Genomic DNA, 14,551 nt, shown 5'->3' with positions numbered 1-14,551 from the left:
TAGGGAGCAGACGTATGCCTCCCCAGTGTGGTACTCCCTCAGATCGTGAGGGCCGCAAGGGCGACTCGGAAAGATGTATGCCTCCCATTCGCCGTCTAGTTTGTTGGCTGGCTTAGTAGTATGACGTGGGCGGATCGGATGAAAATTATATACCGACACTGATCTTAGGAGACGATATGTTGAATAATATGAAGATAGACCCAAAGTAGCGACAGGCCCACATTGATCGATACAGGGATCCGATCGAAGAAGAAGGGGATAGTGATGGAAGCAAGGAGGATGAGGATGAGGAAGAAGCTGACGAGGTCGAAGAAGCTGGTAGGGAGCCACTTACCATCCCAGACGTACGTGAGCGCCTGAATGCGCTTAAGGTAGAGGTAGCAGAGATCAAGGAAACCCAAGTAAGGCATCAAACGAAGCAAGAGAAATAAAACAAGAAAATGTACCGAGCCATAAAGGCCCTGATCTACTGCAGCAAAGGGGAAGAAGCGCCGCCACTTTCGCCCGACTCAGACGAGTAACCCCACAACTTTATTGATAAGTAGTAGTTGTTTTAAGCCGATTAGGTCAAATCTCTTGTACTGGGAGATAGTTAGGACCCTTGCTTGACTAGTTTGTATTTCTCTTTCATTTGGCGTGTTTAGTAATGCTTGTAATCCATGCTGTAACATGTAATTGGCCATATCAATAACATTTTGAAATCAATGTGAAGGTATGGATTGCCTCGAAAATTTCTTGTTGCCATGGAAATGCTTGTATGAGTGTCACCTATATGCATGAATGGATTGTATATGGATCTTGCATATGTACGCATAAACTGGGTATGAGAGATGTTTTAGTACCTAATCTATCCAGGAATATTTTTACAGAAAATGCCTCCGCGAGAGGAGGGTCGATATGTCCGCCTACCTCATGGAGGTTTGGTCGAGAGAGACCAACTCCTAGGTGGAAATGGTTCTCAGAATACCGGTAGCACCACCGAAGAGGCTGCCCTGAGTGCTCCACCACCGCAAGCCGCGACACCCATGTCTTCTACGCCATGGGCCATGGACCGAATGGACTAAATGTTACTTCTTATGCAACAGCAACAGCAAATGATGGCCACAAGTATGCAACAACAACAACAACAAATGATGGCCACTATGATGGACGCCATGGCTCAAAATTTGGGCATACCGCAACCGGAACCACCTGCCATAGCCACGCCCGTGACCAACCCGAATAACCTATATGAGCGGCTCCAAAGGCATAGGCCACCTACTTTTGCCAGCACCCACTGCCTAGAGGAAGCGAAATACTGGCTCAACCGAGTCACCAAGTTATTGTGGCCTCTCCACTGTTCTAAAGTGAAAAATGTAGAGCTTGTCTCATATCTCTTTGAGAAGGAGGCGGACCTATGGTGGGAGAGTGTCCTCCGATCCACTCCCGAGAACCACATATGGACGTGGGAGGCATTCGAAGCCTACTTTAATGAGAAGTATATCCCTCAATCGTATCAGCATGAGAGGAAGAATGAATTCCTCCACTTTCAACAAGGGGGCATGACAGTAGCGCAATATAAAAATCGCTTCACAGAATTGTCGCGCTATGCTTTTGAGATGATCACCAACGAGGCGATTAAGATGATGCGATTTTCGGCAGGGCAAAGGAGATGTATCCGCTCCAAGATATGTTGTGCTAGCATCAGGACATACGCCGATCTTGTAGAGATGTCCATAAGGGCGGAGCAGGATGAGGAGTGAGTCGCTCGAAACCGTTTACAGTTAGGGCCACGAAATAGGGTGGAGGGACCATTCTCCTCTTTTACAGGAAAAAGGGTGCGCCCTAGGTCACCACCTCGACTAGCTGCCACACCGACCCCTTCTGCACGACCGACCTAGATATGTACTTATTGCAGGAGAGTGAGATACTCTGAGCCCTACTGTTTTACGAGGATGAGAGACCTCGGCTTCATACCGCCACAGTGCAACATTAGGCCCCCACAACAGGACTTGCAGATTCCGCCTCTATGGGCAATGGGGCCTAGCCAGCAGTTTCATCGTCCACCACCACCTCAGGTTAGGCCGCCACAACGGCCCATACAGCGGCTGAACTTTCCACAGCAGGCTCTGGTGTATGCCTGTTGAGGGTCGAATATTGCATATCAGACCCTGTTATTGCCTGAATTTTCAAACATGATACTGTTTAACGGCCCGATTTAAATCGTGTTTGTGTTGCAGGGCGTATTTACGAGCCTGGACTGGGAAAAGGTATTAAAAGCATGGATTTAACGGTTTGAAGTCACCAAGGCAAGCGACGGACCCCATGAGACCAAGATCGACGGATGTGCACGCCAGGGATTCAAGAAAATCGAGAAACTGAAGCTCAAGTGGCCTGAAAGACATTTAGAATGCAAGATCACAGGGTTCCCACCATCCCTTCAGCTCGAAAATTCATACATCACCCGAGGACCATAAATTAACCATACACGTCGAATTTCATCCGTTCAATCCCTGTGTAAGTGTCCCAATGGACAAATCAGCCCATAAACTCTTGATTTGGGGCCCACCTGCTATCTGGATATGCCTCAAATTTGGTCTCAACGCCTTAAATAGAGAGGCTAACTGAATGAATGGATTGGATTTTGCAAAAAGATTACAATGGGTCCCGTATGTACAGCTTGTGTACATAACGTACACACGCTCCCGCCGCGCACCGAACCGAGTCTGCGGGTCAACAGGCGCTGACCCGCGCCTGTTTCTAAAAACGGAAGTAGCCATTGTCGCGCTGCGTAATGGACGGACGGCGTCCGTTTTGCGGACGGTAGTGGGCCCCACAGTGTAACTTTTCGGATGATCCAAGCCGTCCATTGTGTAGAGGGCCTCGAATACTATAAAATCTTGCTAAAATTTTACACCCATGCGTGCACATGTGCGCGATATAGAGGCCACAAACAGGCGGTCCTGCGACGTTCAAAATGATTCTTGGCATGATTTCTTCTCTGGGCCTCGTGAATAGACGTTCAAAACCACCCATTCTTGACCGAAATTTTGTCCTGAATCCAATGGATGGGTGGATTTTCCGAAAATACCCCTGTGGGGCCCCACCAACTCGACAGCGAACTCCTCTTTGCGCAGGCCCTGTTTTCCGCGTCCGGACGAGTCCAGGATTTGCGGGGAGTAGTGGGTCACGATTGTGAATATTTTGAGTGATCCAAACCGTCCAATGTGTCCACAGGGACGCCAATAACCTAGCTAAGATTTCAAAATCGACAGATAAGTTGATATTACGCCGCAAATACACTCCAAACGCAAGGCGTTTTGCGCTTTTGCTTCGCATGCGAATTCTACTGCGGGAAAAAGACTCTCGACTGAAGTTGTACAAGGACGGAAGCCATTGCCATGGGGTCTTCTATAAAGGAGAGGGGATTCAAGCTGGAAAATTCATTGAAGGACGGATCGGTTTGGCTTGGACGATTGCACAAGAGAGAGTAGTTGGAGTTTGGTATTTTTTATTTATTTCTTTTTCTTTTTATTTTTATTTTAATTTGTTTATTTTTAAGAGATCCAGCTCATCCATGTCTGGCTGAACCTCTTAGCTAGGGCTAAGAGGTGAAGCCTGTAGCGAGATGGGAGATTCTACTTTGTGCCTTTAATTCATAAACTGAATTTGATTTAGTTGATTATTAAAGGAATATTTTTCTTAGTCTTTAATGGTCTGTTGTGACTGAAATTACAATGGGTTTGCAATGGCTTTGAGTATTTCTTTCCCCTTTTTATGTTTATGAAGTCAGGAAGCCCTGTTGTTCATCATTGTCCCATGGGCATGGTAGGATGACAGTACCCTTCCTGATCTCCATACACTATTGGTTGGTTGGTAATTAGTTTAATTCTGTTGTTTACTTTGTCTCCTGGGCATGGTTTGGTGATGGAATCCATTCTAATTCATATACCTTTCACCTCTTGAAAACTATATCAAAGGAAGTCTAGTTCATTTCCATGATTTCTGAAGCAGGCATAAGATCTCCCTGATCTCAACAAGTGGATCCTCTGAATCCCTAGTTCTCTTCCTCTGAATTCCTTAAGTTTTAGATAATTATTCCACAATTTTTTCTTAAATTCTATTGGATTTAGATTACATCTTTTTGCTAGTTCTACATCTAGTTAGTTTCAGATCACGTACAAGTTTCAGTCCCTGTGGATTCGACCTCGGTCTTACCGAGTTTATTACTACATCACAACCCTATACTTGGGGAGTGAACAATGCCCTAGCGGTTGAGGGCCAAGATGCGGCAGTCCCTACTCCTACGGCCTTTGAGGTAATGGCCCACATTTAAGGTACTCCCATATTTCTTTTGGTGGACATCGGGTCCACTGCTTCTCTTATATCTCATGCAATCGTCAAGCATCTGGGGCTACGCCCTAACCCCTTCGTGGGGGTAAAGATCATTGCAGCCCCCGGTACTTTCTCAGAAGCGACGAAGATATGCCATGATTGCCCCATCAACTTGGGATGCAAGGTGGCACATGTGGATTTGATAGTGACCAAAATCTTCCATTATGACGTCATCCTGGGCATGGACTGGTTGACAGTGATGAAAGCAGAAATCGATTGTGATATAATGACAGTGAAGATACACGAGGACGACGGCACTTCCCTCACATTTTCGGTCCAGGTCAGCTACGAACGCAGGATTTTGTGTTATGCTTCATTGGAGGACGGATATAATGGACCCGCGGTAACATTCACACCCGTGGTTTGAGATTTTGAGGACATATTTAAAGCTATACCTGGGCTTCCTCCTCGACGTGAGATAGACTTCACGATCGATCTAACTCCGGGTGCCAAACCCATCTCGTTGCCTACTTACCGCATGCCCCCATGTGAGATGGAAGAGTTGCGGTCTCAGATCGACGATTTGCTGGGGTCAGGCTTTATCCGACCCAATGTATCGCCGTGGGGAGCCCCAGTCCTATTTGTAAAGAAAAAGAATAGCTCTTTACGACCATGTGTGGATTATAGAAGATTGAACCAAGTGACGGTTCGGAACAAATATCCACTGCCCAGAATCGATGATCTATTCGACCAGCTGAGGGGTGCTCAATACTTCTCAAAGATTGATCTACAATCAGGGTATCATCAACTGCGAGTGAGGGACGAGGATATACAGAAAATGACTTTCAGAACTTGCTTTGGCCATTAAGAATTCCTAGTTATGTCGTTCGGGCTCACTAATGCCCTGACGGTATTCATGGATCTCATGAATAGGGTCTTCAGGCCATTCTTATACAGATTCGTCATTGTATTCATCGACGACATACTGATCTACCCTAAGAGCCGTAAAGAACATGAAGAGCATTTGAGAGGGGTCCTGGAAACACTTAGGAAGAATCGATTATATGCGCAATTTAGGAAATGCGACTTTTAGAAGGAAGAAGTCAAATTTCTGAGTCATGTAGTGTCTAAGGAAGGGATATCTGTGGATCTCGCCAAGGTGGCGGCGGTACAAGATTGGAAGCAACCGAAGTCGGTTACGGAAGTGCGAAGTTTTCTTGGTCTTGCAAGTTATTACCGCAGATTCATTAGAGACTTCTCGAAGATAGTCCGACCGCTATCCCAGCTAACTCGGAAGGACCTCAAATTTGTCTGGAATGAAAGGGCGGGGACGGCTTTCCAAGAGTTGAAGGACAAACTGACGTCAGCACCTGTGCTTGTGCTACCTGAGCAAGGGGTCAAGTACACCATCTATACTTACGCCTCTCATGTGGGCTTGGGTTGTGTACTCATGCAAAAAGATAGGGTAATTGTGTATGCGTCTCGACAGCTAAGGAAGCATGAGGAGAACTACCCTACGCATGACCTCGAGCTTGCGGCGGTAGTTTTCGCATTAAAGATATGGAGGCACTATCTCTATAGTGAGGAGTTTGAGCTCTTCTCTAATCATAAGAGCCTCAAATATATCTTCACCCAGAAGGACCTGAATATGAGACAACGTCGCTGGATGGAGACGTTGAAAGACTTCAAGTTCGATGTCTCATATCATCCTAACAAGGCCAACTTGGTGGTAAACGCATTGAGTCGCAAGAAGACGATTGAATTTGCGCCCCCGCTAATGGTGAGAGAGTGGGATATGGTGGAGTTCGTTCGAGACTTCGACATGAAGCTAACGGTGGAGGAACCATACGAGTTCATAGCCCACATTCAAGCCCAGCCAATGATTGACAGTAAAATCATTGAAGCTCAGGAGGGCGATGAGCTTTTGAAGAAAATGAGGGAAGGGGCAAAGAACGATGGGAAGTCCGAATAGAGAGTCGGCACCGATGGGGGATTGCGGTACTGAGGCCGCCTTTGTGTTCCAAACCTACAGGGACTACGAGAAGAAGTTCTAAATGCCGCTCACAACTCCAAGTTGGCGATGTATCCTGGTAGTACAAAGATGTACTGAGATCTAAAGCGAACCTATTGGTAGGACAACATGAAGAAGGAAATAGCAGAGTATGTATCCCGATACCTCACCTGTCAACAAGTTAAGGCTGAACACCACCGACCACTGGGCCTATTGCAACCCATGCCTATAGCAGAATGGAAGTAAGACTTCATATCTATGGACTTTATTGCCGGTTTGTCCAAAACAAGGAGGGGGCATGACTCGATATGGGTGATTGTGGACAGGCTAACCAAATCAGCCCACTTCCTACCGATCAAGACTTCTACCTCCGCCGATGAATTGGCTAAGCTGTATATCAAGGAGATAGTGCAGCTCCATGGGGTCCCATTGGAGATTGTGTTGGACCGGGATACTCGATTCACGTCGATCTTTTGGACCCGCATTTAAGAAGCTATGGGAGTGAAACTGAAGTTAGCACTGCCTTCCACCTGCAAACAGATGGGCAAACCAAATGGGTGAACCAGATTTTGGAAGATATGTTGCGGGCTTGTGTTCTGGACTTTCAGGAGAGTTGGAACGATTGCCTCCCATATGCCGAGTTCGCCTACAACAATAGCTTCCAAGCTAGCATCGGTATGACACCTTACGAGGCCTTGTATGGGCGCCCATGCCGAGCCCCGCATTATTGGGAGGAAATTGGCGAGAAGAGTTTGCTAGGATCGGATTTGGTACAGATCACGACCGAAAAGATTGGAATTATACGGCGCCGCCTCTTGACGGCTCAAAGCAAGAAGAAAAGCTATGCCGACACAAGGCGAAAGGATTTGGAATTTGAAGCTGGGGACCACGTATTTCTCAAGATCTCCCCAATGAAGGGCATTTTACGCTTTGGCAAGAAAGGAAAACTTGCGCCATGGTTCATCGGGCCATTCCAGATTTTAGACCGTGTGGGTGCGGTTGCCTATCGCTTGGCCCTACCCACACCTCTAGCCAGAGTGCATAACGTCTTCCACGTATTAATGTTGAAGAAGTACGTCCCTGATCCTTCGCATATCATCACTTGGGAACATGTGGAACTTAAGAAAAATGCCACATACATTCTCCGACCCACTCGAATACTTGATAGGAAGGAGCAGGTCCCACGCAACAAGGTTATCCCGTTGGTCAAGGTACTATGGACCCATCACGATGAAGAAGAGGCCACTTGGGAGATGAAAGCAGAAGTCTGCAAGCATTACCTAACCCTGCTTCAGCAATACGAATAGGTACAAATTTTGAGGACAAAATTTATTTGTAAGGGGGTTAGATTGTAACAACCCGTCCAACCAGTATAGTGTCCTAAGGTGTCCACGTAGGATTTTTCGCAGGACCGATCATTTAAAACCATGCACGGTGAGGTACCATAAGCAAACCAACCTAAGATTAGCCCATTAGAATAAATCGGTCGGGTCATGACAGGACCCGGTGCTGGCCGTCAAGCCAGATGACTCATTTGCCCTTAGCAACAGCCCGTATGGGCTACACCGTGACGCAGGAAGGTCAAAAATTTTTTAAAATGAAGGGAACCATAAATCTCACTGGGCTTGTGGATCATCGCGGACCACGGACCCAGTGGACACCTAGAAGTGGGATCTGGCACTGACCAAGTGCACCCCACCAATGCCAGGGCCGGAATCTGGCGCTTGCAATGAAACCGATGTACCAGGCTATCCAACCGTCGGATCTCCTCTATATTTGCGGTGGAGGTCTAATGAATTTTTCTACACCCGTCCACAAACTCTGGGACCCGATCGTGGAACGATGACCGTCGATCACAAATCGGACCCGTATGACCAAACCCCAGATCCGATCGTCCTTAAATTTTGCATGGCCCTTCATCGGGCCATGAAGCAACTATCCTAGAAATTTCATAGCCAGAGGGCCATCAGAACCAGTCCAATCACCAGAATAGACCCCTCAGGGCCGTTTAAAGATCAGAATCATTGATTTAAACCCCACAACCGTTCATCCGTTTGTTCCCAAATTTTACACGGGCCCTAATCAGGTCATAGGGCACCTACCCACCAAATTTTGTGGCCAAAGGAGTGTTAGGGCCACACCAACTCTTAAAATGAGTACTAGTAGACTATTTTAGAAATTTGAGGAGACTTAAGGCCAAAGGGTCCAAGTCTTGGGGATAAACCCTAACTCTCATAACTCTCCCTCACTTGCCACAACTACCAAGAGAGAAAGAGAGTGAAGGAGAGTAAAGAGAAGAAAGAGAGAAGGAGGTGATTCAAGGCGGACCTTAGATCGAGGTGGGGACTAAGGAAGCCGATCTTGCACCTTCCTATCCTTTTTCCAAAGGGAAAACCCAATATTACTACCCCAACGATCGTCTGTTGATCGTCTAGGTAAGAACTTTCATCCCTTCTTGCTTGAAACCCTTGTGTAGAGGAGAGACTTACATGGGATCTAACATACAAATGTATGCTTTAGGAATTCCGGCAATTCGACCCCAAAAATCCACGCTCCTAGATCGTTCCTAAGCCTTCAAAGAATATGAAGGTGCGGACTATTGTTCTTAGGTGGCCTAGCACCAATTTTAGCATGAGCTTAATGATTTTGATTGCTTGGATATTGTATTTGAAACTCTAGAGAAAACCCTAGGAGTTATATGTTCATTGGAATTGTATGGATGTGCATGTTAGCTCTCAAATTGGTGTTGATCTTGTCTCTCACATGATTTGATGTATGGATGATAGTATGCCCATGTTTGTTTGATTCTTTTCTCACATGTGGTGTTTCATTGTGTTTATGATTTATTACCCTTGTGCACATAATTTCTTGAGATGAAGTGTTTAAACTTCCTCACAAACCCACACATTCACACGCACCTTAGTTATTGACAATTGTTTATTTGCTTGCAAAAATATCTGTTTTTATATGGTTGAAACGCATGAGAATATTATATTATTATGCTTGATGATACTTGGGTAGTTAACATGCCATGGATCCCCTCACCCTTCTTGGGTTGGTCAGGAATTTGAGAAGAGACGGTTGTCCCATCGTTTGGACTATGTTATGGTTAGACCTGTGGGTTTGGGCGGGTGTATTCGGGTGGCTGTAGTTCGACTACATGGGTCCCTTGTGCCCGATGTCACTCCCCTCACGTTCGCCCGACTCGTGCGGTCTAGCCTACTGTCTGACTAACCTTATTTGTTAACCCTGTTTGCTCACACATGTATGGAACCTAGAACACCTTACAACCATTGTAGCTCATCAATAATCCACTTGAAATTGGTTAACAGCCTCATGAGCCGGGCATGGTGGAATTGGACATTGTGTCCGAGCTGTCGGCTTACGCTAGGGTACCGCACCTCCCCGTAGTGACTACAAGCGATCCTTTTCTCTCAGCACTCCTCATGTGCTTGAAGTCGGGGATAAGGAACCCGAAGGAATCACGGATCGTGGGGTCTCGGCCTCACGCATTGGGGAGTCTTGGCCTCGCACCCAGTTTAGGGCATTAATACGTGGGGTGTACCAGATTCCCTAATCTGCTGAATGAATGGACCTAACTAATAAATCGGCTAACATGATCGCATTGTATCGCACCAGTTAGGGTGACGACTCGGCAGTCGAGGTCGCACTGAGGGAGTGTTGTCATACGCGATCGTTAGATGTAGTCACCCGAGGGAGCGTTGTGGTGAGGGTATGCATCATATCATCCTACATGCATACGCATTAATAAGATTAACTAGATTTTTATGCTTGACTGCTTTTCATTGAGGTCATATTATAATTGATGCCTGTAATAACTTAAGATTAATAGTACCCACTGAGTTGATCACTCACTCCCACTCTGGGACGGTGTTTCAAAATACCAACCAGACCTGTTTATAGATGCAGGTGACTCAGGAGTGGAGGAGCCTAGCGAGGCGAGCCTCGACGAGGAGGATGGGCTATCTTATTTCTAGTTGATGGACGACTCTCCATCGGCTTGATGGGCAAGATCGGGATTGTTGGGCTGTGGGCTTAGCCATATTATTTTTTGACATAGTATTCTTTTGTTGTTTTGGTTGGGCAACGCTTTGTGCGACCCATTTATATTTTGGACCTGTATATATGATAGATCTCTTTCATCTCAATAGACTTATGTGGTTATGTTCATGTTTCAGGAAATTCCAGGCTGCGTAATTAAATCGAATTAAATGCTCATTAATGAAAGTCGGTTATAAGTGACTCTCGGGAACTCGGGAGTTGAGCGCATGCGCGACCCCCGAATTTCAGGGCGTTACATGAACGTTAAGACGGCTTTCCTAAATGGAGACTTAGAAGAAAAAATATATATAGAACGACCTGAGGGTTATAAGATATCAGGTAAAGAAAATAAAATATATGTTGAGGGTCAAATATTGCATATTAGACCCCAGTTATTTCTTGAATTTACGAACATGATACCGTTGGCCCGCTTTAATCATGTTTGTGATGCAGAGTGTATTTACGAGCATGGACTGAAAAGGAAGCTTAAAGCATGGATTTAATGCTCTGATGATACTAAAGGTAAGGGACGGACTCCAGGGGACTAAGATCGACAAAATTACACGCCAGGGATCCACGAAAATCGAGAAATTGAAGCTCAAGCAGCCTGAAAGTCAGCCAGAATGTAAGATCACTGGGTTTCCATCATCTGTTCGGCTCGAAACTTTATACATGGCTTGAGGACAAAAAACTAACCGTACATGTCAAATATCAGCCATTGGATCCCTCTGGAAGTGGCCCAATGGATAGATCAGCTCATAAATCAGTGATTTGGGGCCCGCCTGGTATCTGAAAATGCTTCAATTTTGTTCTCAACGTCTTAAATGGAGTGACATAGCAAATGGACGGAGCAGATGTCTCACGAACATCACAGTGGACCCTACATGTACAGTGCGTGTACATAGTGTACACGCACTGGCCGTGCACCGGACGGTCAGCCCGGTCAAAGACGGGCTGACCCGTCTTCTTCTTCCACAGCAACAGCAGATGGACGCTGTTCGTCCGTTTTTCATCAGTGGGCCCCCCTCGTTCCCCAGAAAGTTGATCTGGACAGTACATTCATTCCATAGGATGGTCAAAACCAACTCCTAGGTGGCAGAACTGCAGAAGAAAGCATGGATCGGATTTTAACCATCCAAATGCAGGACGGACGGTAGGGAGAAAATACAGTGGGCCGCACTAAAACCTGACCAAAACCACTCCTTCCAGCCTGTTTTTTCGCAAGGAACCCAATGAACGGGGTGGATTTCTCTAAAAACCATACTATGGGGCCCACTGATCGTCACAATGTACCCTGTTTACGTAGGGACGCGCGTCCGTGAAAACCGGCCACGGTGGTCCATTTTGTGATCATTATCAGGGTCAGATCAGTGATCCAGACCGTCCAAAGTTCCAAGCAAAGAGTTCTTTTCCTCACTAAGAAGTAGATTTCGAAGACGTGAGGTTCTTTTCTCCCAAATTAAATTGAAACGCCGGGTGTATTCTCCAAGTCGGACACAAAAAACAGGGTGCGGCTATTTTCTTCAACGAAAAAGAGAGTCAATCTGGGACTCTGGACCAATTTTTCCTCCTCTATAAAAGGAAGGAAAACGAGAGGGAGAGGGGATCGAGGATGGCAGGGATCTAAGGCTTCAACGTGGAACGTGAGACAGGGAGATAGTAATTAGAGTAGTTTTTGTTTTTTTCTTTTCTTTTTATTTTGTTTGTTTTGGATCCAGCCCATTCATGTTGGGCTGAACCTCTTAGCTAGGGCTAAGAGGTGAAGCTTGTGGCGTGATGGGGTTGATCCTACGGCTTGGATGCATGTGATGAACTGACGTTGATTCTAGTTTGATTAATAGGAATGCCTTTAGTTTTTAATGGTTTGTTGTGACTGAAATTACAATAGATCTGCGATGGCTTTGAGTATTTCCTTTGCTTTATAGGGTTTGTGAAATTGGGAACCCCATTGTTCACCATCGTCTCCTGGGCATGGTTAGATGACGGAAACCTTCCTAACATTCATACATTCCGTATATTGGAGGTGGATTGGTTTAATTCTGTTGTATACTGTCTCATGGGCATGGTTTTGTGATGGAATCTACTCTAATTTACATCTGTCTTATCTCTTGAAAACTAGGTCAAAAGAAGTTCAGATTTGATTTTCATGGTATATCTAACAACTGGATGAAGATGGGACTCGAAGTTCAGTTGAGATCATGAATCAAGCGTAGATCTCTCTGATCTCTATAAGTGGATCCTTGGCACCCTAGTTTCCTACCTTTAAATTTCATAAATTTTAGATAATTATTTCACTATTAATCCTCAAAAAATCATTCGATTTAGATTCATCTTAATCTAGTTCTCGTCTACTTAGTTTCAAATAATGTACAGGTATCAGTCCCTTGGGATTCGACCTCGGTCTTACCAAGTTTATTACTACATCACAACCCTATACTTGGGGAGTGAACAGTATTAGACCAATTAAATCACTATATGGGTTAAAACAGGCCCCTAAACAATGACATGAAAAATTTGATGGTGTTTTAAAATCAAATGGTTATCATAAAAATGATGTAAATAGATGTGTATATAATAAAATTTCTGAAAATGATTATGTTATTATATGCTTTTATGTTGATGACATGCTTATTTTTGGAACTAATATTAAATTAGTTAATGCAACTAAGAAATTCTTGTCATTTAAGTTTGACATGAAAGACTTAGGATAACTAGTGTAATCTTGGATATTGAAGTAACTAGGAAAGATGGTATTATTATATTATCACAATCTCATTACATTAAGAAGATATTGAGAAAGTTTAACCATTTTAACTGTTTTCATGTCAGTACTCCTTATAATTATAGTGTGACTCTCATGGAAAATACAGAAAATAGTATATCTCAATTGGAGTATTCCAGAATAATTGGTAGCTTCATGTATCTAACAAACTGCACTAGACCAGACATAGCTTTTGCAGTAGGAAGACTAAGTAGATATACACATAACCCTGGAAAAGAGCATTGGAATGCCTTGTTTAGGATTTTGAGATACCTAAAAGGTAATATGGCCTATGGTTTACATTATAATGGTTATTCTCCTATATTGGAAGGATACAATGATGCTAATTGAATCAGTGATTTAGATGAAACAAAATTCACCAACGGATATGTCTTCACTTTGGGTGGAGGAGCAGTCTCTTGGAAGTCTACCAAGCAGACATGTATCGCTCGGTTGACTATGAAATCCGAGTTTATTGCCTTAGAAAAGGCTGGATCAGAAGCTGAATGACTTAGAAATCTCTCAGTTGATATACTATTGTAGTCAAAGCCTATATCGGTCGTGTCTATTCATTGTGACTATCAAGCAGCTATAACAAAAGTAAAGAGTAAAATATATAATGGAAAGAGAAGGCATATTAGACTTAGACACAACAAAGTGAAACACATATTGCGTGATGGAGTCATATCTATTTACTTTGTGAGGTAAGAAAAGAATCTGATAGATCCTCTAACCAAAAGACTATCTAAAATGTTAGTCAATGATACATTGAAGGGAATGAGGTTGAGCCTAATATATGAGCTATCATTGTCGGCAACCCAACCTATACAAGTGGAGATTCCATGAGATAGGTTCAATGGGTAAACAACAAGACACGAGGTGGACGATTGCACTGAGTTATATAAGCCCCTTATATGGTGTACAGTGCGAACAACAACGAAGAATGATAAGTTTTTTAGAAGTATCAATAGATTCATAGCTATATATTTGATGGTGTATACAATTGCTGCATACTCTTGATGAAATTCACCTATATGGGTGTGGAGGTGGAGGACACTTCCTATAAGAATTTAAGCGAATTCTCTATATTACTCATGAAATCCAAGTAATGGTGTATGTCTAAAACGCACCGAACCGCAGAATCACTTACAAAAGAAGAGTTGTGTGAGTGGCATGTACTTGCAATCTACATTAAAAAGATTCAGGTTTAAGACTTTGGTGTCACCTGATTCCTGTAAACCTGTCTTGCTTACTCCAATGTCGATTCAAGTCTATAGTGACACCGGTACCATTGCACAACTATTACACTTTAACCAGAAAGAGTTTTATTTTGAAACATGTGGGGGATTGTTGTATTTTGTTTCAAAATAATTATTAAAAATTTGATTTTTCAAATTTTCGAT

At 44.2% G+C, this 14,551-nt stretch overlaps 1 protein-coding gene across 1 annotated transcript; it reads left to right on the top strand.

Moving 5' to 3' along the window:
* The first annotated feature begins 1,064 nt into the window (after positions 1 to 1,064).
* On the top strand, positions 1,065 to 1,742 carry LOC131238043 (uncharacterized). The gene has a single exon (XM_058236168.1). It carries the CDS (start codon positions 1,065 to 1,067, stop codon positions 1,740 to 1,742), a length of 678 nt encoding a protein of 225 aa, XP_058092151.1.
* The last annotated feature ends 12,809 nt before the right edge of the window (positions 1,743 to 14,551 follow it).

This window comes from Magnolia sinica, chromosome 2 (genome assembly GCF_029962835.1).
Source record: "Magnolia sinica isolate HGM2019 chromosome 2, MsV1, whole genome shotgun sequence".
Taxonomy (NCBI): domain Eukaryota; kingdom Viridiplantae; phylum Streptophyta; class Magnoliopsida; order Magnoliales; family Magnoliaceae; genus Magnolia; species Magnolia sinica.
The sequence above is the reverse complement of the archived record's forward strand: the minus strand, read 5'-3'. Positions and strand labels throughout refer to the sequence as shown.